At 38.5% G+C, this 24,608-nt stretch overlaps 1 protein-coding gene across 2 annotated transcripts in view; it reads right to left on the bottom strand.

Moving 5' to 3' along the window:
* The window catches only part of TRPC6 (transient receptor potential cation channel subfamily C member 6), a 79,907-nt gene extending 56,057 nt beyond the window's left edge, over positions 1-23,850 (bottom strand). For both annotated transcript variants that reach the window (XM_032680848.1, XM_032680849.1), the window contains exon 1: positions 23,708-23,850. In XM_032680848.1, the coding sequence (XP_032536739.1) occupies positions 23,708-23,850 (143 nt within the window). The remainder of the gene's footprint in view (positions 1-23,707) is intronic.
* Positions 23,851-24,608: the final 758 nt, after the last annotated feature.

Genomic DNA, 24,608 nt, shown 5'->3' with positions numbered 1-24,608 from the left:
GATAGTATCCATGAAATTAAAATGAGAATGCAAAGTAATTTCTTATGAATGCAGAGCAAGAGACTACTAAAAATTTTGAAGTTAGATTCTTGAAGTTCAATTTAGTATGACATTTTTATTTAAGCAAGGATCTTTCCCACATTTTTAACAGCATAGAGTGGATCTGAATTTGTTATACAGGAGTATAACTCCTTGTATCCTGTCACCACGGAATCTCATTGGTGCTGATGGCGTAATGATTTTGAGGTTCAAGAAACCTGCATTCACTTTTCAGGTGTGAATATACTGAAGGAGGAAAAAATTCTTAACTTTATCATTCTCACACTTTATTGGAATGTTGCTCATTCTTATGTTACAAAGAAACAATGGACACACAAATTCAAATCCAGCCTCATGTAACAGAAGTTACTTACACGAAAAGAGGAATATTGAACAATTTTCTGATGAGAGTTCTTTATACTTATCTGTTGAAACCAGAGTTCTCAGATAGTCAATCGTATCTATGAAAATTGTAAACTAAAAAACTAATTCTGAAATTAAAGAAAACTTTAAAAATTGAATCAAAATTATTTATAAAGTATTTCCAAATCTCTTCTACAGGGTTTGAAAGAGGGTTTTAGGTGGCTTCTCATGTTGGAGATACTACTCATAAAATGTGAGGGGCTTTCTAAGACACTGTTATTCATCTAGCAAGTTTTTCTATCCTCCAGGACCAACTAAACTTTAGGCATTTGAGCCTTGTTTCTGTAGTTATTTGCAGACTTTAGGTATGTCCTGTCTCCACATCTCCTTTCAGAATGTTTTCTGGTTTACCTGTTTTTAACAAGGGGAATGTACATATCATACACAACAGGAAGAAAACAATCTGTGTTTAACAACAAAAATTCCCATAAGAAACTTTTTCACAGCAGAAAGGAATATTTATGAACCTTATATACATCTTGAGCTGTGGAGGATACCTCTTTCAGTCATGATCTGGCTGCTACTTAATTCTGCAGGAAATCTCATTCCATGATCCATTGAACAGAAGCAATTTTCATTTTCTGCAAACTGTAAAATTGCAAAGGTAATGAAGAAGCTGTGACAATATGCACAGTGGGAGCGTGCTGCAGATACACAGAACTCACACTATACAAAGCCAGCCTAGAGCTACCATATTGGGAAGAAACTGGAGTTATTGAGTCTGCAGGACTCCTTGCAATGTCCCAGCACTCTGGGATATATGAAAAACGACTGAATGCAGCACTGAATTAAACATGGTACAGTAAAGCCACATCCTGCAGTACACAGCTACTACATGTTTGCAGCAATGTTGACTGATGCTGAGATGGTGACTCTGCAGGAGCCAGCTCTGACTTGTCTTGGCTTATGAGCTCCAATTCAGTACAAGTCACAGCATCTCCATCCAGAATGAGACGTCACTCACTGCAGAACTACATCAATATACAGATTTAAATTTCAGCACTACAAATGCAAAACTTCATAACTAGTTTCAATAGACTTACAGATAAGAAGTATCACATAGAGGAGTACTGTTTAAGGAGTATTTTATAGAGGAGCTAATGGAAGTAAAACATCCACTAGATTGCACATCGCAGTGGAAGTATATACATAAAATTTAAAAAACTCATAAATTCTACCAAGAACTCTCAGAGTAATTTTTCAATGAAATACTATTATAGAATAAATATGCAAGTGTTCCTCTGGCCAATTTCTCTTTTTTTTTTTACTGCAACACATTTTTATTAGAGAGATTTAAGAACACATTTAAACCTCTATTGTACAACTATAAATACACTACCTTTCAATGTATTGTCAGAGAAGATTCTTTTCAATGGCTACATTGTGGCTATAATATGCAGCTAAATTAAACTGTCACAGAAGATTTATTTATTAAGACTAAGTCAAAACTAAGCATTGAGAAAACTGCAGTTATGGCTCCCTCCAAACTGCATATAAGAGCTGCTTTCCTGTAATGCCAAATGGAGGCAGGAGAGGGGTGGGAAGGATGGAAGTTGGGAAAGCACACTGTGATCCTGTAAGGGCATATGTCAGGTGCAGGGTTTTGCAAACGTGCATGGACCAATTTAGACAGAGTAAAAGAGCATCAGCTATTCTTTCAGGCTTTCCTTCTAGAATCAGCATGGAGCAAACTAAAGTCCAATGGGAAACTTTTGGAGCAAGGAAAACCAGTATAGCAACAGAGGTATGGGGGGGATAAGACAGACCACTTGTCTCTTATTATCAACAAACTCTCTGTTTACAACTTCCCCAGGTCAGGACTGGCTGAGTGTTTGGGAAAACACATACAGACACACAAATTTCTCTATCATTTGTTCTGTATCTTTCCCATTTTAGAGCTAAAGAAAGTCTTCTTTTACAGAACAAAGAAATAAGTTCTTTTAATTGGCACTAGCTGGTGCAGAGTATTTCACAATTTTAGTCAACTGCTTGCACAGCAGACCTGTGAGGCTAATCCTCAGCTACGTCTACACAGGTTAAAATGAATGTTTCAGGTCATTAGTGCCAGTCAGCTGCTAGTAGCCCACAACTACAACCACTGTGCTCAGTTCAGTAAACTCTTTTACTGTTGAAAACAGGGTGGCTGAATGAAAACCAAAAACAGCAAACAGATCCAGCAACACTCCTAAACTGTGAAGGGAATTGCTTGAGAAACTGTAGATGGATTAGGTAAAAAGCACGCATGGGAACTTTCCAACTTGTTACTCACAAAGAAAGAATTGGTTAAAGATATGTTAACATGTCAACAACAGCCTTGTCAGAAGGGATGGTGAGGTTGTGCTGTTCCAAATCCTGAAAGAAGGTAGCAAGATAGATATTGGAATTAGCCTTGAACTTCAGGAGAGCAAATGTTCAGAGACCTGCTCAGCAGCATCCTGTAGAAGGGCAAAAAGTCAAGGAGAACTTTGTCTTCAGGACATCTTCCTCAAAAGCATGAAAACTGCCCTTCGTGGTATACCACAAGTCAAACAAGCATTGTAGGAGACCAGCATGGATAAATAACAATGTCCTGAGTGAGTGTAAGTGTAAAAAGGAAGCATGGAGATGATGGAATAAGGAGGAAGCTATTTGATTCAATACAAAGATACTGTCCAAACACATATGGATGGAGCTAGGTAAACCAAAGTTTGTGTAAAGTTACAATTAGCAAAGGGTATGAAAACAACTATAAATGCTTCACTAAGCTCACTCGAAGAGAAGGCTGTCAAAGAGTATACATCTGCCCTGAGTTGAAAAACTTCACCTATTGAAGAAAAACAAATAATGGCTTCTATCTGGTTCAGAAACCCCCAAAATCAAAATCACATCAACTCACAGTATAGAAATCCCTAATGAAAGCTCCCAGCTTGTACATATACTGTATATCTTGAAATGTAACTTCAAAATATTTCAGTATTGTTCACACTTGAAGGTCACCATTAACCTTCCTTGAAGTTATTACACTTGTAATTGAAAAAATATAGCTAAGTGAGTAGTGAGTTGCTGACAGACTAGTAATTACAGTTTTTAGATTCAGGATAAAATTTTGACCAAATGCACATAAAAACATACTACCATGATCATACACAGGCAACTTTATCAAACCTTGAAGCTTAAGAAACTCGTTCAAAAGTCACGGAATCAGAAATCTTGTAAATCCAATGTCAGATACAAAAAACTGAGGACATTTATTTCTGCAGTAGTTATAATTGCCCATACAGTAAGTTACTCATTCTAGAAGTGGTGTTACAAAATGAACATCCATAATCAGAAAGACTGATCTTCATAATTTTAAAATAAATCTACTAATTGGAGGGCTTTGCATGTATGAAAAAATGGCTTTTTAAATTTCATAATAAGTTGGTCTTAAAATAAAATATTTCTCAATGTTGTCCATTTATATAAACCTTATCAAACTCTACTCTCTTCCCACAGGGAATGGAGCCATAAATGCCATAAATAAGGGTAATCTTCAGATGGTGTAAACTGTTACAAGACAGCTGATTTTTTCCCAGTTATGCTGGCATGAATAAATGTCCCATTATGACCACAGTATTTACCTGTCACTCACTTTATTGCATTTATGACATTGCCTGTATCATTATCCTACAGAATTGTTTCTATAAATTGACAGGAACTCTAAAGATAACCATAAAGAGGCCTGAACTCTCATCAAAGAAAGTGGATAACACTAAATTATTATTTTGTAGTTTTGTAAATTAGAAATCATCCAGTCATACTTAACTACTAAAAATGCAAATTGTTAAGGTTCTCAAATCAAAACACAACATCCCTCACAACACACACACAAAAGGCAGTTTAATCAGTAAGAATGTAAGTCATCCAGGTAACTGAGAATTCACACAGCCTGCAAAAGAAAAAGTCAACCACTAAATGTCTGGAGAAGTGCAGAAAAAATATCACAATTTTTATAACTAAAAATGAAGTGTTGCATAAATACAGCAATACGCAGTCAAATCCAGTTTACCTGCAATAAACAAACTGCAGAGATGTGAGATGACTTACTTCTCTATAAAACATAAGTTTCAAGTCTACTTCGGGAGAACTATAAAATTACAGCACTGGTGTTCCCATTTCCACTGTCATCTGTAAGAACGGCTGAAGTAGATACTTCAACAACTTGACTACTGCCAAGATACACGGTGTTTTTAAAGACTTTCTCAGATATATCTAGGTTTGCTTCTTAGTGCTTAAATACTCCCATTTGCTCTTTGAAATTAATCCAGTGGACAATTTCTTTTCCTGTAATCAACAGTCCTTATTATCAATTTCTTCTTCTTCAACTAGGCAGGAAACTTTGTGATTCTCCACTACTCAGTGCTGACATGTTTGAATCATCTCAGGTAGAAAAAAGAAAGCATCAGTGTTAAATTAATTCTCATTCTAGTATTTTACAATCAATAAAACCTCTGGGCAGATAAAAGTCTTACTGCTCATCTATGTTAAATCAACTGTCAATCTCTATTTACGCAAATCAACTCGTGTTTTAACCCCTTAAATCTCCAAAACTGACAAGTGCATTAAAGCCTTATAACATGCTTTATAAAATCCACATACAGAAACAGGTTAGCTCAATATATGTGCACTACTGTCATGACTACCCATCCTTCTATCAAATCATATGAACACTGTTCACTACTGTTACATGCTGGAACTAGATTTTTACATCTTTCAAAATTTCTAATTCATATTATCATTAATGTGCAAATAAATACTACAGAAAACTTAATTTACTGCTTCTAAATGTAATAAATCATAGAAAAAAATAAATATCAGCATAATTAAAATATTTTAGAAGCACTGAATTCCAGAATCATGTTCAGGAATGTGATATAATATACACACTAGGAAAATTAAATGAATTGTTTTAATATATTTAAAGCTATGTTTTTGTTTAAGGTCTGTATAATGAATATACTACACATCTGAAACTAGCAAAAATATTTTTGTAGAAGCATGAGAGTAGTAAGATATCAGAATGAGTTCTTTCCCTTTCCTTTACTGTTACTGAACTCTAAGTTCATAAAAGAAACTGTTCTTTTCACCTTAGTTCTATTAAAAACATTAGGACAATCACAAGGTCGAGTGCTTTCTGAATTGGAGGGGTCTTAAGGTTGAATACACATTTATTTGTAAGCTTAAATAATTTACATTTTCATATTACTTACACTGCTCCCTACACCTTTTCTGTACAGATGAATTCAAAAGCTTACAGAACTGACTTAAGTCCGTAGAATCACATTTGTCAAAACAAACTAATAGTTATCAAGTGCCTTGTAGTCCACTCATTTTTAAACTACTAACAACAATTCTTTCATGCATTCCTGGTCACAAATTAGTAACTATTCTGCTTGAATGGAGCCCCCATACTTAGACACAGCCTCAGACAAGGCAGTAGCTTCTGTAACACTACCTGAGATTTTGCCTCCCTGGACATAAATATTGCTTTGGCTGGCAGCAGTGATTAAGCAGAATGAAGAAACTGGACAAACCATAAGGAGAACTGTGGCATCCTCCATCTTATCATTTGCATTATAAAGCTACTGTTGCTTTTGTCAAACTAGATTCTATGACATTCTGCTGGGCTGCTGCATTACTGCAGTCGCATATTTAGTACGTTTCTCTTTTAAAAGGTTTACAAGCTATATGTCTTACTCTTCAGTTCTCAGCCTCTTTGACATATGCTGATTTTTCAATATTTAAACATTGTTTAACTGCCTACCTTATTAATATCATGATTTACCAGCAGTACGTGAGCTTTACAGAGCTCTTTCTTTTTCTCTCCATAACAACTTGGTTTTGGCAACCACAAGAAAGTATGAAATTATTAGCCAACATACACTGAAACAGAGGAAGTACAGCTGATTTCAGCCTTGCAAACAAGACCCATCTGCGACAATGATTGCCAGCACTTGCTTTTCCTCTCAACTTTATATGCCTGGACAACAGAAAGACTCTAGAATCTTCTCTTCTTTCCAGACAACAGATTTAAGATCAAGCAGTAAATATTTGTGTCTTTAGCTCTGTAGCACCTTGTTTGAAAAATGCCATACTCCCCATACTGTGACTCAACTGCTTTGCTTATGTTTGCAATCACTTAACAAGTGCTAGAGCACAGCACTTAGTTATATTATTGCAATAACAGGGGATGCTCTGGCACTGGGACTTTCTGCTTCAGACATTCTGTAGACTTGTATTTAGAAGGTGTGATGCTAGGACATGCTGGCTTCCCCTAAACTCATGTTCAAGCTGTCCAAGCCTCTAAACAGTGTCAACTGGCATTTACAAGATCTGAATGAGCATGTGGTGGCTAACATCACATTTCAAAAACTTACCCAAATAAAAGAGTTGTGTATGTAAAAGGTGGAAAATATCTCTTATTCTACATCCCACAAGGCTGGGTACCTTGGCCACTTTTTTTATGAGTGTGAGAGAGACATGCTCTTATCTTCTCCCTGTTCCACTCTGCTGAAGGGTATTCTGCCAGCAGTGCCATGCATTTCCTGAGCTTGGAAGCTGCAAGGCCCCTTAGTGATGCCATGTGATGGAGAAGGAGAAGGAACTCCTGACTACCTTTACACAAATCACACCATGTAAGGTCCAGCCACCATCTACTCACAGAACTCTTCAGCAGATGAGGAGGAACATGAAATTATATTGACAAGATAACACAAGTTTGTCCTGGCATTGACAAGAGCTCTGCTAATCTCTCACTGCCTTGACCATTTAATGACAAAGTGTAATTTCCTTAAATTCCATTTAATGCCATCTATTTTCAAATGCAGTGGAAGTGAAGATAGAAAAGAGTGGGGAAAAAAATGAAAAAATGGTTAATTGAATGAGAGGAAATACACCTATACGGTTTATCCACAAACCCTACAGTGTACAACAAAAACCAGTGAGCCTGTAACAGGCATATTGCAGATCAACATGCCTTCCAGTCACCACTGAACTAGCACTCCAACATAAGAATAAATTATGCTTTAATCAGATTTGTCAGTTTTCGGGTTGTAGCAAAAAACTGAGTATTTCTTTTATCCTCAGATCTATTCAGTCTCTATTTATTTCTTGAGAATCTGACTATTAACACCAAATGTAGCTGAAATCTGAGAAACTGAGAACTGCAGATATGAAATATAACAACACTAAGATCTTATCAAATAACATCAATTCCTAGGTATAGTCCCCAAATTCAGAGTTTTTCATGCTGAAATATTATTCAGAGCCTTTTTTTTTTAATTTCAGATCACATTCTTTTTTATAAATATATCTTTCAAGCTATTCTTCTTTGTGTATCTCTCACTTATCTCTACCTGTCATGGGTGAGGGCTCTGAACTGACGAAAACTGCCAATAAAATAACGATGAGAGAAAAATATGGATATTAATATCATAGACCATCAATGCTGAATACATGCCTCATGACTGAAGGAGAACTAGAATAATATGGCAAGTTATGAGTGGATGTAATTGTGGATAAAAGGGATTGGATATGAAATGAAAGCCATGTAAACAACTAATTAGGAAAATGACAACTGACAACCTCAGGACTACTCAGAGTACAGGAAAAAGCACTAAAGGTCTTTCAAAGGTCTGAAAAGAGCAACAGGAAAACCTATTGGAATTGGATGAATGATTAGGGTCTAGTGACAGAGAATTCCCTTCTGCAGAAGCAGCATGTACATTTTCTGCTCAGCACCTGAGGAAGAACAAACAGTATGTTGTCTCTGCTTTGCAAAAAAAGCAGGAGAGCATAACTATACTCAAGACAGTAATTAACCTAGAGAAAATTGTGTTTCCTGTAACACAGATATGCAATAATATATCAAATACAACTGAAAAAAGGTAATGGGTAAGATTATTCTAGCAGTCATATTTGACTTATTCAAGAACTTAACATGTATCCATTTGTTCATTCATTATACTCTGTAGCACAATGAAATGTATCCATCACCTAATATGAATCTTGGTCTAACCACGTATTTCTACAAAATTAAAATTTCACTGAAAAACTGCATTTGTAGCTCAACCAATGATGAAATACTGGCACTAACTACCAACTCCAGAGAACTCTAGATTTAAACAAATTTTTCCTTCTTAGATAAAATAAAGATTTGCACAATAAACGCCATTCATGTACAAGAATACATTTTTTTTCCTCCTCTGTTTGTGGGGAAAATAATGAAATGTGTCTATATATACTCTTCCTGCATCTGTGTTAGAAAAAAGTCATTTTCATTATGTAAATGTGATGATGTATTGCTAAGTAAATGGGAGAATCCATGCAATATGATAAAATTTACCTTAAAACTGCTTAAAAACAAAGCAGTATTCAACAAAAAGAACATAAATGCTGTGACTCAGAAGAAAACTAAGAAGAGTTAAAAATTCCATGAAAAAAGGGGGGAGCAGTTACTTCTGCACTATCTGTTGCAAAGTGGTTTGAAAAAATATACTTTCTACATACACACACACACAAATTCCAAATAAATTAGCACAATATAACTTCAGGATAAAGAAGAGCTCCTGTAGAAGAGCTTAGCATTTCAGTGTGTGCATACATAAAAGGTAAAACAATCAAAAAAAAGGAATTACTTTGGTTTACTTCTAATATTTGCAATTACTGTTATTAAAAATTAATTTCTTTATAAGAATAAAGAAACAATTATGTTTATTGTTCCCCACTATGCACAAATAAAGTACTTGGTATCATGACCTCAGTGACACTTTTAGTGAAAACAGAATTGGTGGCAAGTCACTCACGCAATTCCATCAGGAAAAGATCATTTGCCTTTCTCAGACCTGACATGTAATGGTGATTCCATTACATGGTACAGTGTAAAAGAGAGAGATGATCTGATTTGATAGATCAGAGACATAAAATGAGACCTTTAACAGTTACTGCTACTTCATAAATGCAGAATATTTTCCTGTGACATTTGTAAAATTTAAAGAATCTTCTCCACCCCCCACCACTCAACAGAGATTATAAAGCCCTGGCCTCCACTGAACACCATGTTACCTCTGATCCCACAGAATAGCAGAAATCCATGAGCTAGTTAGCATATGTGACGATATCATTAGCTGTTGTTGCTCTCCAGTTAGGTAATAATAATAGAACACAGAGAGGCTTTTACAATTACTTAACTGAGACTCTTATTATAGCTAAAATGAAATCAAGGGGTTTATTTTCACAGGGGAAAAATAAAGTTTCAGAATATACAGAGAAAACCTTGAGACCCTTATCTTCAAGAAAAAAAAACATAAGAAACAGGCAGAAGAATGGTTCCGACTTGCTGATATTTTTCTGGCAGGTAGCAGTTGTGGACTGAGATTTCTGTTCTTCCTGAGTTGAAACTTGGTCTTTGATACCCCACAAATGTACCTTACCACTAAATAATTCCCTATGGTGAAATATAGACATGAGAAATCTTCCTAAGCTGTATTTATTCAAACTGACACATAAGCACAGATTTAGGAGCACTGACATTCAAATGCAAGGTAAATACCAAACAAAACCAATTTTTACATAGTTCTCCTTACTAGCAAATTATACGGTTTTCCAACATACTCCAGAGAACTATAATTTAACTAAAACTTTTTTTAGTTACATAGTGTTAAGTGGTAAAGAATGATGATTTTAACATCCAGAGAATTCAGTGAACCAAAGCAGAATAACAATGCACAGCATTTTTTACAATAAAATTGCATGTACACTAGCAGAGTTAAGACCCATCCAACAGTAGTTCTTTGGGATGGAAGGAAACTTTTCTGTTGGAGAAATACACTAAACCAGGGAAAAAATGAGAATCAAAGTGGCCTTTTCATTTATTTGGTGGTGAATACAGGTTCTGAACATCAAAATCTTTCATGTGGAATTCTTCATGCTTGTCTAACTGTCTAACTTCACTTATCAGATTTTAACCAAATACATTAAAATGAAGCAGAGAAGGGGAAGCTCTGTTACTTGAATCTAAAATTTCATGGTGTAGAGAAGAAAGCATTCATATGGTTGTTTTGTAACTCCAAATGAAACACACCCCTTTGCATCAGTTCCACAGTAGAATTGGCTATATTTTCCTACTGAAAGGAGACAGAATTGTAGTTTTGGTCACAATTGCTTTGCCTGAGCTGGTCTCTTGAGAGAACATCATCAGCTGAACACAAACAAGCAGATACACCCTGAATACTGCTGAGTGCCAAGGGAGTCGAGTCACGTACACATTGAGGGAAAGAGTTCAGCAGAGAGCTGAGATTGTCCTCTATACAACATCCAAGGGGGAATTCGAAAGCAGTTAACATTGAATTGACTCATGTATGATTTATGGTGGCTTCAACGAGCCAAATGTAAACATCCTTACTTCAGACATAATTAAACAATTTTGATCAAAAAGTAGAAGGTGAATACTTCTGAGAACAACACTGTCAAGACTTATTTGGAAAAAAAATTGAAATACTAATTTTTTTAACCATGAAAACAGATACAAAACCAATAACATTTTATGTGAATTGAAATTCCAAAGTTAATCAGCTTTCATTTTTACATAGGAGTTGGGAAATGGGAACACAGCCTTCATATATATTCTCTATCAGAAAAATGAAATTGTTCTACTTTGCCAAGTCTATAAGGTAACAGAAGAAGGGAGAAAAAAAAAAAGACAAAACATGCACTTTCAGAGTTTTACTTAAAATTTTTGTTTACTTAGAAGTTGGGTTTTTTTCCTCATGATCCTCTTGTAAGTGTTATATTGTGTACTCTCTGGAGCAGCAGTAAGTGCAGAAGTGTGAAGAACAGAGAATCATGCTCTCATGCAGCAGTAATATTCTGGGATATACAGTTAGTCTAGTCAACATATCATTTCTCTAGATGCTGCATATGAAATGTGTCATGAAAATAGTTTCACTGCCTCTCTCCCCCACTCTGTGACATCCAGCTCCAGTGTATAAGAATATACAGCAGCAGCTTCACATGACTTTGCTTTTTCTGGAAATTACCTTGAATTTTTAGTAAACTGTTGCTTGATGACTGGGAGACAGGTGGAAAAAACAGCATTCTTATTTTGTACGTCCCTAACTTTCTAAATTCATTTTAAACATCCCTTCTAGTTAAAGCATTTTTAGCACCCTGCCTTTTTTTTGTAAGTATTAAGCAGTCATAATTTGATATTTACTACCTCTTACATCCTCAGAACTGGTAGTTTCAAGAATACAGAACAGCAATAGATGCTTTCTTGTTTTTTTCTACCATCTGTCTCAGTCTTGGACTTAGGGGTTACCAAGCAGAACAAGAGGTAAGGTGATCCTATCTTCAGGCAAGATAGTGATACCTGTGAGTACATTCCACTAATGACCCATTGTCTATGTTCAGGAAAAATGTTTTAAGTACAGCAACATGAGAAAAGGCCCAATGAGCATTACAAAAAAATGTTTACCTAGTACAAACAGGCATATAATGTGATGATAAAGTTTCAATTATCTTGACTGCTTGCTGTCATCACACAGCAGAGCACTACAACCCCAGCAGATACAGAGGCAGGATCCCAGACTTGCATTACACACTGAAAGAGTCATCCCACATCCCTTACAAGCAGAACTCCTTCTGAGTCTGGATGTGAGCTTCCAAAGATGGGCGCACTTGAATTTTCTGGCACCATTCAGCACTACAAATCTTGTTCCATGCTTCTTACCATAAAGAGCAGTCAGCTGTACTGTACCACTGCCCAGGGGCTGTCTGGTTGGAAATTCATATCTGGGGAAACATTTGCCCTCTCCCAGTACAATATTGATAGATTCAAAAGAACTACTCCAGATACAGAAATTATTCAGAAATTACATCTCACTCAGAAAAGACACTTTGTGGCTGCATCTGTCATGTAATTCTGATTTCCCAAAACAGCCCTCATGTCTCTAAATATGACGCTTATCTTTGCTGTCTTTCAGGTCTGAGGAAAAAACATTATGCTACCCCTCTGCTTAGTAATGGGTAGGATCCTTCCTTAAACTCAACAGACAGTCACTAGCCACCTTGAAAAAAACAAAAATCTGTATACATGTAAATAATTTATTAATGGAAGAAAATAATTTTGTATGAACAGACAGGTCACCAAGACATTGAAAATTAAGATTTTTATTCATTCCTGAACAGAAAATGTTCCCGTTTTCTATGCAAACTTAATGCAAATTTTATGCAATTAATGTTTTAAAATTTTAAATAATTGCAGAGCAAAATCTTGCTTGCGGTTGAGGTACATTGTCAACTTCAGCTTGTACTAGCCTGCATGCAGACTGCAGAAACATTAAATTAATGAAAGATGATGTCAACAAGCCATGTATGGAACTCAAGATGGGAGAATACAATCCAACATCACAGCATATTAGGAAACAGCCTTAATTGTAGGCAAGTCTATTTTGACACAAAATTATATCACCACTGACAATATTACTTTATTGATCACAACCAACTGGAAAATCAGGAAAGAATATCCAAAAGTTTACAAAATATTTTGTGATGCTTATGGAATCTACCATTATGATTTATTTCTTTCTAAAAAATCAGATCCAATACTTTTGCAAATTGTAAGTAAAGCTTTTAGTAAAAATGGAACACTATGCATTGTTTGGCTCAAATTTGAATTTAAATTAGAAACAAAATTACTTTTGTCAAAAGATAAAGCCATCCAGGTCTACATTTATATCACATTCTTCTTCCTGCCTTTGCTTGCTAATGCAGTACAGAAGACTACATGATTAACACACAAAGTATTCCTCAACTCTTCTCTCAAAAAAAATGTAAGTCCAAATGTTGTATCGTTCAGTAGTCAAAGGCCAGAAAATCCATCTATATAAATACATGTCTGTCAGAATTTAGCCCTGATCAAATAAATACATGCTGATTTTCACTGTATATTTCTCATTTTCATAGTCCTTAAATAGATCATCTTCCTTATATAAGAGTTACACTACAACAGAAACAGTGAAAGATAGGACAAAATGTACATTCAGGGATATGAAGACTGAGGATACATTCTCCACAGGCATATGGACATGAATTCCACTGAAGTTAGCACCAGAGCATCTGGATGTTGAGGGATATAGATTTGCCATTCATTTGCCTTCTACAATATTTTATTCACCTGTATGATTCACCTAGTCCTGAAAGAGATCTGACAGATCTCCCAAGCCCCTTCAGGGCTTGTCCCTTTTGTGTAATAGAGAAGAAGCCCAGACCACAAGGTCAGGCTGGATGTTATTTTTCAGACAAATCTCTTGGCATCTCCTACACTTGCTGCCACTCCTGCCTCATGAGCAGCAATCTTTAACTAAAAGTCTGAAGACCACTTCTGAGATAAAGGCAGGCACCAGCAAGATTTCTACTTTCCAACTGCAAATACTGTGACTAAATCAAAAGTGAAAGAAAATTGTAAAGTTCCTGACATTTTTACTAAATTATAAAGGATTTGAAAACAAACCATGGATGGATGTGGAGTTTCTATCAATCCTAGTATGCTTTATCCACAATATGGAATACCCAGAACCTCATCTAGAAGTTCAAACTCATAAAATCAGGAACTGGTGAACTTAGGAATATGAAGCAATCAGGAGCATACATCACCAATCCTGCATCTTCCTGCACACATGCATGCATGCTGTCCTTGGGGTGAAACCTGGACATGCACCATCCCTCCTACCCACCACTCAATTTCAATGAAAAGGAAATACAGACAGGAATTTCACCATAACATCCTGAACCTCCTGCAGTGAGTGTCTCTATTTCCCCTCCTTCTTGATGTGTACCTCCATGCCTTTTCTGACCCTCTGGAGATATCAATACCTGTATGCAGGGAGTAAGAACTCTTGTCATGGACAGAGGTTGAAAAAGGCACACACACACCTAGCAGTGCTGCCAGCAGCATCTTCTTCATTCATCCATGGAGTCGTGTCACAAATCCTGCATGAAACCAGATAATCCACAAAGGAAATTCCTTCCCTTTAAGGTATTATTAGTGCTCTCACTGATAACTAGTGTAATTTTTGCTGCTTTTTAGATTTGATGTAAAATCAGTAACATAGAAACCTATGAGGTCATGAAAGACCCTCAGACAGCTTTGTAGGACAAGAGGCATCAGCCTTGCTGTCTCTGTAAATCCCTGCCTAGAGTTTCTCTTCCTGTTAGGCATTAAATGCCGTTGTTAATTCTGGGTGGAAGTGGCTGTGGGGTAAGAAATCCCAGTGTGTATTTTATATGTCAACTTGTCAGGTATTGTATTTTATTATACAAATAAAATTTCACTATCACATCATTTGCTATTTACCAACCTATGAGCTCACATCAGATGAGCTAAATGATTTAAACCTCTAAAATTCCTTTCTGAAGAAACATGGAGAACATTAACTTCTACAGTACCATGGGCAGCATTCATTCTGCAGACCTTCTGGAGATATTGCTATTGCTGACTTTTTTGTTAGCAGTGCCCTACAGAATGTTTCAAATAACACAGACTGCATCTTCAGAAACGTAAGTCCCTCGCCCCTCCTAATTTTTGGTAGTTTTATTTGTTGCTTAGATGTCAGTTCAAGACTGCTATTCTTGCTCCACCATATCTGCCATGTTGCCGTAACTCCTTAGTCTTCCCTGGTCAGCAAGGGGCTGTTAGAAACTCTCAGCCTCACCAGCATCCAAGGGACTTGAACAGTTACACAGATTACAGCCCAAGATTTCTAAAGATTTTGCTATTGTGTTTTAATTTTTAAGATCCTGATGTGAGAACACCAACATAAAGCCATACAAAGCACCCAGTATCCTTGAAAAGTTTCATCCATGCCCACTACTTGAAAATAAGTCATATTATTTAAGTTTTGTAAGCCCTACTGCACTTTGGTTGCATTTTTTAGCTCAGATTTCTACACTTAAGGAGAGAGAGGAAAACAAAATCGTGTATCACATGGGGAAAAGTAGGATTCTGTACTTAATATACTTGCATCATTGTAGTTCTACTCGAATTAACTACAAATTAATAAATCCAGAAAGAAAAAAAAAAACAAAAGAAACATATTTTCAGCTCATGTATAATCCAAAAAACTTAGCAAGTGCAGATAATAAATTAGAAATGTCTAGTACATGTGATATTTCATTAGGAAAAATTTTAAAACACTTGAAAATTGAAAGTAATTTTAGATTTGCTTAAGGAGGCAAAGCATAAAACTAAAAGTTAACAGAGTGGAATTAAACTAGTATAGACAATCAAAAATTGCATTGCAAAACAGAAAGGAAATTTGGTTTATAGTCTTCAGTCTTGAAAAACAGTTAGCTAGAAAACTTATAGAAGTTTACTATGTTTTCTGAAAGATTTACCAAGGAAAAAAAAAATCAATACAATGGTTCCTATCTCAAATAAATCACTAAATATGGTTAGAAACTCATGACTGCAAACATTGGCACATACTGTAAATGCTTAGAAAAAAAACTAAAATCCATTTTTTTAACTAATACCTGGATTATCCATGGCAGTAAGCTATCTATGTGGCGGGACTTGCAAGTTAAAACGTATTTCTGTCTCAAGTTCTGTTGTTCCATGTGGGACAGATGCAGGAGCCCACTGCTAAGTGATCAGACATATCAGACACTGTCCCCAACACAAGCCCCCACTCTAAGTGGACTTCTGCTACATGTCACTAGGGCGTGGGCACATAGGGAAGGGAAGGCACTTTCCCACACCACAGTTAGCACAGAAATGCTAATTGTGACATTCACAGCTCATGCCTCAATGGCACAGACCTTCCAAGTTTCATGATGCCAGTTTCCAAAGAATCCTCCCACAGGCTGCACCTCAGTTAAAACTATTTCCTAGATTCACACTGGTGGTACTGATGTTAAGTTCTCCTGTGATGTGCCAGGTGCTGTAGAGGTGTTTGACTGATGCAATCCATGATTTAAAGCATTGCTGTTGTAAGAACTGCTCTCTGCTGCCAAGCACCCAGCAGCTGGAAAGCTGAAAGCTGGACTGTGTGAAAAAAGCTCCAAGTATTGGGTTATTACCACTTGGCAGGTCTAAGACATGTACACGTAGAGTAGGACTAACAAAGTTTACCAGTATGACTTGGCTATCCATTCTAAATAAGGGGAGAAAAATCATGACTAGAAAAGTTGAAACATGTGGACCACAGTCAAATATGTTACTGAAGAGAAAGAAAATGTAAATCAGAAGCACAACAGGATAAACCCAGACTGGGCCAGGAGGAAAATCAGCGCAACCAAGTGTCCATCTGAACTAACTCCAGTGTTGACAGCAGACAACAGGAGGCAACAGACCAGCTCAGTAGTCCACCCCTTCAGTCTGCTGGGCACATACCTATTTGCTAGTTAAGCTGATCAACTTAAAAATACATTTGAGGAGAAAACAAGATGGTTGTGGTTGTCAAACCTTTCCAATGACTCCTCGGTCTCAGGCTAGTTACTGTGCAGCTCCAAGTCAGACACTGCCTTCTTGCATGTGGTGGGTCCCTATGTGTTATGGTGAAATCAAGATTCTCTCTCTTCAAAATAACAATTCAACTGTATAGCAGTTTGCCCTGATTGGAAATATATGAGGTCCTCTGTGCAGCTCAGGGACTACAACTTGTCGTGTGCACATCTATTGGCATACCACACCGGGCCGAGCGCAGATCTGTTACAACACCTGTCTGTGCACAAGGTCAGGAGGGGCTGCTGCTGCTGGGGGTCACTTACAACTGAGTCAGTTTGTAATTTGAACCTGCTGAAAGCCTGGGCCATCTAGGATAACTCCCAGGACCGTCAATAGACCAGGACTTAAATCAAAAGAATATGAGGTGCCACTTGTAAGAGATCCACTGTTTTTTTCAAAATTTGCATGGTCAGCAGATGCTGCACCCAGGTCTGAAGTCCTCAGCACAAGAATGACTTGGACCTGTTAGAGTAGGTCCAGAGGAGGCCATGAAAATGATCAGCAGGCTGAAGCACCTCTGCTCTGAACACAGGCTGAGAGTTAGGGTTGTTGAGCCTGAAGAAGAGGTAGCTCCAGGGAGACCTCATTGAGACCTTCCAGTACTTAAAGGGGGTTTATGAAAACAAGGTTGCATGGCTTTTTACACATGCAGATAGGACAAGAGGGAATGGCTTTAAACTAAAACAGGAAAGATTTTAGATTAGCTGTTAGGAAGAAATTCTTTACTCAGAGGGCACTGGAACAGGCTGGCCAGAGAAGTTGTGAATGTCTCATCCCTGGAAGTATATGAGGCCAACCTGGTTGGGCCCTGTGCAACCTGATCTAGTGGGTGGAAGATGGGTTAGAACTAAATGATCTTTAAGGTCCCTTCCAACTCAAACCATTCTATGACTGTGATTTTGTAACAAAGCACAAAGTTTCATAAAAACCCTCTGGACTGAATATTCTGCAAAATTGTTAGTGCTGCAGCAGCACCAGACCTTCTGGTCTCTATTCTGTTTTCTGTGCATCAACCATGATCTTTTGGTTTATGATCCTTCTTTCTACCTGCATAGTAAGGCCTCACAGATTCTAAATATTTTTTAAAATATCCTCAGTTCTTTAATCTCTTCGATAAGGTAAATACTGACATCAAAACCAGTATTTAATCAAGTTCTAAGGACAAAAAAGAACTCTGGTCATGTTATTCTGAGCTGGTAGTGGGCAAGGTTCATTTTGTTTTTAATTAATAACAGTATTATGACTAAGAGCACTACTGAAGGAATGTTTGAGCAAAGAGGTGGGCGTCGCACTGCTTCGTCATGATTTACTTTTACTATTATTATTACTACTATTTTTCATGTTTTATTTCATCATTGCAATTCCACATTAAAAAAGTGGCTCATCCACAATGAAGTTTTCATTCAGCAAATCCACATCTACAACACTGGCATTTTGCTCAGATCAGTAACTTTTTTTTAAATAAAAGGAACCTACATTCAACTCTTGCAGAAAACAAGCTATCCACACTTCCCACACAGCTTTGAGAGCACACCTAAAAATGACAATACTTGATATTTCACTTACTCGGGGCTGTTGTAGTAAATCTCTCATTTCCTTCCTAGTGTCAAAGCCTGCTTCCCCCCCACCCCCAATACTGACAAATATTTATTTAAACATATTGGGTTGGAGGGGTACAATAGAGCAGTGCTGACAATTGTACTAATAGTATGAAAAACTGTAGTTGTATAGAAATGGATATAAAAAATAAACCCAGATTTCATTCAGTCATCTTCACATTATACTCCACAACTTATTCCACTAAAAATAGTATACTTGCTTGCACTTTGTCAGTGCTAAACAAATAATAACCATGCTACTGCAAGACAGAAATGTTAATCCATTCTGTAGAAAACTACATGTCATTTAATTACCATTAAGCTTTTTGTCAACGTTTAATAAACAAAACTTACATTTAAATACTGCTTATCAATGCAAATCCTTTAAGCCTTCCATTGAGTAGACCCTGTGTGCGAGTGGCTACACTCACAAGTATGTGCACAAACATGTATGTAAGACTCATTGTATGCACTTTAAGTTTGAAGCTTTTTGTTATGTCATTGCCTGGACTGCATCACAGCTTGAAATATGAAACCGAGTTATAAAGAATTTCATGAATACAGTTTAACTGCCAAAATTTTCTTTTGTTCATGTTTACAGAGCTGGAAAATCTAACACAGCTTGATGACGCAGACCCACCATGCCAAGTTGCCTTTATTTGGGGATACCGATAGTTGGCAGGAATCCTTCAAGTAGCCAGTTATTACAACCTTCAGCTTCTGTGGTGGTAAATACTGCTGGGAGAGTGTTTGACAAAGAGCATGCTTGTTATTAACATTTACAGTGAAAAGTATCCCATATACATCCCACACATTTCTTAATCATTACCCCACCTTCCTCACATAAACTTAAAAAATGACTTATATTTTCATGGAAATCTTCCAGTTTTATAAAATTAGGTCCCACAGGGAGGTGACTTTCATTTGTTTGGTAACTATGTAAGAGCTAGGGTATAAATAAACTTACAGATATATTGCAATGGCTCAAGCAAAATTGATTATGAAGTATTAGCATAGGAAACTGTTCACATATTATAGCTGACCAAAGAGGTTCACTGTTAAATTAGTGAGTGTACATAGTGAACACAAAAGTGCCTAACAACCAAACCCAAGAAATCCCACAAGCCTTCACCAGAAATTAACATATGTGGGGAAAAAGCCTAACTGAAATAAAGATATGCTTAACACTGAAAGCGAAGCATTCTCTTAATACTGGCAGGATATGCAAAGCAAACTAAAGGCTGCATTTTCTGGGCCTTGGAAATAATGGTGTTGTTCTTTTACTCAAGACCTCAGAGACTACATTCAGTCACTCAGAATATGAGAGATTCAGACATGATTTTTTTTTTCCAGTGCCCACTACGAAGTAGATCCATCCATCCTAAATCATCCTAAATCATAGGAAAGTGTTCCATACACTAGGCTATAAAAGGAAATGAACCCCCTCCATATCAACTCTTTTACCTTTTTGATCTCAACAAAACTGGTACAGCATATTTTCAGAAGACATAACATCTCAGCAAAGAGACTGGCAATCTGAAACACAGCTGCCACATTGTACAGTACTCCCTGAAGAGATTATGTCTAATGAAGATTCTGGAAGATAATTTTACAGGTCATTTCAAGCAAGACAGTTGAGACTAGAGATAAAAATTATGCTGTCAATAGCAAACACTGTTATATTGCAGACAGAAAAGAAATCGTAAAATATATTATTTAACAAAGAATGGGTCTTAAATGTACTAGGTTTGATAACGCCAAGAAACACTTCATCAGAAAACCACAAATGCTGAGGAATAATCTATGCCTCAAGACAGTTATGCACAACAGAACCTTTCTTCCCCTGTTTTCATCTGATAATTTGTGTACCTCATTTACTTTACAACTGACATTTTAATACACAATTATCCCTCCTCACACGTATAAGAAAACATTTATTTTTCACAATACAAAATACTTTAAAGTATAAATAAGCAATATAAGCAGATGTCTGACTGAATTAGTGTCTTCTCACTAGCTTAATACACTAACAATCTGTTCTTCAATAACATTTGTTCAGTGGGGAAGTTTACATACAAGTGCTATCACTTTCAAATCCCATTGCACATCAGCACTAGGATTTGGGGTTAGACCTTAAAGTGTACTTTCCATTCTATTTTAAAATTTAAAATGGGGCTCTTTGCCAATGAAATACTTGTACAAGAGGGAAAAAACCAACATACCACATTTTTGCATTTCAGGAGTCAATCTTCTGACATATAGGTTGCAATATGTTTTTTGATACATAAGTGGCAAGACTTGATGACAAGATGGAAGAGGACTATTAGAAAGAAAGTATTTCTTGCATATAATTTATAACACATAATTGTTAAATTCTTGAAAAGAATTCTACAGATTGCTCAAATTGTGATTTTCTTATCAAAGGTTCTGAATTCAAAAGAAAAGCAAGATTTTTCAGCACAAAATCCCATTAGAATTTTGTTTTGCACCATACCACAAATAAAGGTAAAAACCTTCTATCCACTGCTACAAGACAGTGTGACCCTACTTGGCACAGCTGATGAGGTCAAGGTACAGTCTTGAAGTCTTGTTTACAACAAAGGTAGCAGCTACCTTGGACACAATAGAACTGTTCTCCAGAAAGAAGAGCTAAAACCACCAGAAATGGCTCTCTATAAATGGTTTGGATGTTTATTATTATCCAGCCACTATATCACTTAACAGCAGTCACAAAACAACATATGAAAAATATTTTCTACAAACAACACACCCAGTCAGCATTAGCACTAAATCACCACTTGAGAAAAACTATTCCTTAGTATCAAACTACTTTTCAAACAATAGTCACATGCCATATTACACCAGTAAGCATGTTACCCTCTCAGCAATGTTTAAAAGGAGGTACAACTCAGCTTTTTTTGGACATCAGCTGTACTCTGCATTAATCACCATAATAGTATCAGGAAATACTGGTAATTTGAGGATTTTAAAAAAAAGTAGATAAAAGTGTTATTACTGAATGTAAATGATAAAGAGTAAAAAAAATTATATCCTAAACATTGCCCATCTGATTATATGTTTGGCCTTATGAAGGCCGCTAACAAAACTAATGTCTTCTGGCTGAAAAGACAGATCTGCAAAATGTACCTCAAATGTGATGGAGGTGGAATTTAGGCAGGAAAATTCAGAAACTATTCTTGGTAATCACTGTATCCTGGGGGAGCCCACTTACTCACTGCATTCATCCCTGCCAGCCAAGGAAGTCCTTGCAGTGCCCATATGTAGGCATTGCCTATGGATGTATGTGAAGTGGTTCTTTTCCATATCCAGAGAAACCCCAAAGGACAGCTTCCCCCACCTAATGTGCATGTAAAATAAAGCACTGCCTACTAAAGCACCCTTTTTAAGCAGTGATTATATAAATTTGAGAAGGGGCACATTTCTCAAATTAACACCTTCTATGCATATCAAGTAGCTTCTGTCTATTCTCTCAAAGACTAATGGAAACATCTTCTATCAGTGAGGGACTCCAGGGTACTGGACTTACCTGTACAACAGAAGCAGTCATCTAGGTTCCTGACATGACGTAATTGGAGATAAATTCCTGTGTTTAGTGCTCCCCTTGTTCCATAGAGCAACTTGATTGGGATGTAGGCTTTCCTTTTGGCCACTGTGAGATGATGAGAGGCAAACTCCACACTGGGAGTGTGCTGGACCATGACCTTATACTCCTGAAGTTAAGACAGCAGGACCCCGCAGACTTGTGGATTTTTTTTTAAGAAAAGCTTTGAAACATGTATGCAAGATCTATCCTTTCACAGCTGCACAACCATTCTGAATGAGCAAACGGCAAAGGAACTTCAGAATTGCCATATTAGTTCAAAACTGAAGCCTACTGGTGAGAACCAAACTCTGAACTAACCATCATAAGGTTTTTTCTTCTGAAAGGATTCATTAAACAGGTGTGTTCATATATTTTGAGGTGAGGTTCAAGTCCAATGTGCCATAATGTATACTGTTATAGCTACATGAGCATAGTGAATTAGTGATCCACAAAGACACTTAGTAATAGCAATAACAGCAGTGAATTCTGAAAACTCTGGTTGTTCTTAGCTGAGTTTATAAATATTCAAACACTGTGAGTGTTCCCAGTTTCATTGCTTTTATTCCTTGCCTGTACCCAAGCAATTGGTAAGTGGTTGATAAGTTGCTCAAAGATAAAGCAGCAAATATTAGGAAAGACTGATAATAGAAATTTACCAGTTAAGCAACAAAATACAATTTGTACAAAGGAAAGTACACATCTTCTGGTAATCATCTGAGATTTTGGGACTCATCTTACACCGCTTAATATCCATTTTCCCCCTCTGTGGCATAGCTTCTCCTCAGAGGCATTAACAAGTGGTAATTACAGAAGTCATGCTAACCACACATAACCAGAAGGGCTCTATCAACACTGAACGTTAAGCGACCTGGATGTAATTGTGGTTCGTGGAACCTTTGTAATTTATGCTCATGTAATTTAGCTTTATTCCATATGTTCTTATACCTTGCTTTAAATGATAAATACTTGGCAAAACTCACCCGCCAAAACTCACATAATGAAATTATGTGAGGCTATACGACTTTGACGAAATGCAGTAATGAAAGGAGGACGGGTTTATGCATATGCTTGCAGTGTGTGCTCTCTCAGTCGGAGCAACCGATTGCAGGAGGTAAAATTTCTGTAATTATATTAAAACTCACGGTATCTGCTGGGTTTATGTACAACCGACGTCTCTCGCCCCACTCTCCACAGCTGAACCCAAGCCACCCTCCGCATCCCTTACAGTGGGGAAGGCACCACGGGCTGCGCAGAGGAGGACACAGGTGCCAGCTGGGCACGGCTGTGCCAACGCTGCTCCTCCGCCTTTCCCAAACACAAACACCCCGCTCGTCCTCCGGAGAGGGCGAGGGAAGATGACAGGTGCCCGCCGCGGGCTCAGCCCCAGCCCCACGCCGTGCCCCCCGCCGGCCACCACCTGTCCCGCCGCTGCCTCCCCCCTTCCCACGGGAGGCAGCGCAGATCTCCGCGCCAGCGCAGGGAGAGAGGGAGGGATCCCCGGCTCCGGCCGGCGGGACTCACACGGGGTAGAAGGCGTAGGGCGGCAGGGCACTCTCCTCGCAGGGCTCCGCATCCAGCAGCAGGTAGTCCTGGCTGTCGTTCCGCCGGGTCCCGGGCGCCGGGGAGCTGCTCTTCCGCGGGCCATAGGGCTGCTGCTGGCTCATGTTGTCCCGCGGCCGAGGCGCTGCTCCCCCGGGCAGCCGCCGCCGCACGGGACCGCGGCTCGGGTGTCCCCTCGGAGCTCCGCGTCCCCCGGGCGGGCGGGCAGCGCTGCGGGGCCGCTCCCTGCGTGCCCCTGCGCCGAGGGGTCACCGGCAGCCGGTGCCGCCCGCCGCGCCGGAGGCGAGGCGCAGCTCGGAGCGGGAGCAGGAAAGTTTGCGGGCGTCAGCTGGCGCGGCTGTCCCCGGCCGGCGGGAAGGGGCGGGAGGTGGGAGGGCGGCGGGCTCCGCTCGCCTCCCCTGGGGCGCTCGGTGCCCCCTCCGCGCCGCCCCCGCCGGCTCCCGGCCGCCCCTGCCCCGCACGGCGGTGGCGGCCGGGCCCGCAGCGCCTCGGCAGAGCGGAGCTGGCCGTGACACCGCCTCACCTGCGACCGCACGGCGCAGCCCCCTGGGCAGCCCAGCACGGGAGCGCTGCCCCAGAGACGGGCCATGTCCCACTGACCGTGTCGGCGGGGACAATGCCAACCTCCCGCCGCTCTCCTGCAGCACGGCCCGCGGTGGTCTACAATGAATCCCACCGAAATCTCCCTTGGGAATTCGGCAGGACCGGCAGAGCGACTGACAGTGTCTCCCCGCGGCTGGGGAGCAGAACTCTCGACTTTATTGTGGCTTGGCAATTCAGCCTGCTCTGTGCTGGTGCTCTGGTGTAAGTGGTCTAGGGAGAGCGTAACTGAAAATTAATGCTAATCCAGCAAACGCAGCAA

This window comes from Chiroxiphia lanceolata, chromosome 2 (genome assembly GCF_009829145.1).
Source record: "Chiroxiphia lanceolata isolate bChiLan1 chromosome 2, bChiLan1.pri, whole genome shotgun sequence".
Lineage (NCBI taxonomy): Eukaryota > Metazoa > Chordata > Aves > Passeriformes > Pipridae > Chiroxiphia > Chiroxiphia lanceolata.
The sequence above is the reverse complement of the archived record's forward strand: the minus strand, read 5'-3'. Positions and strand labels throughout refer to the sequence as shown.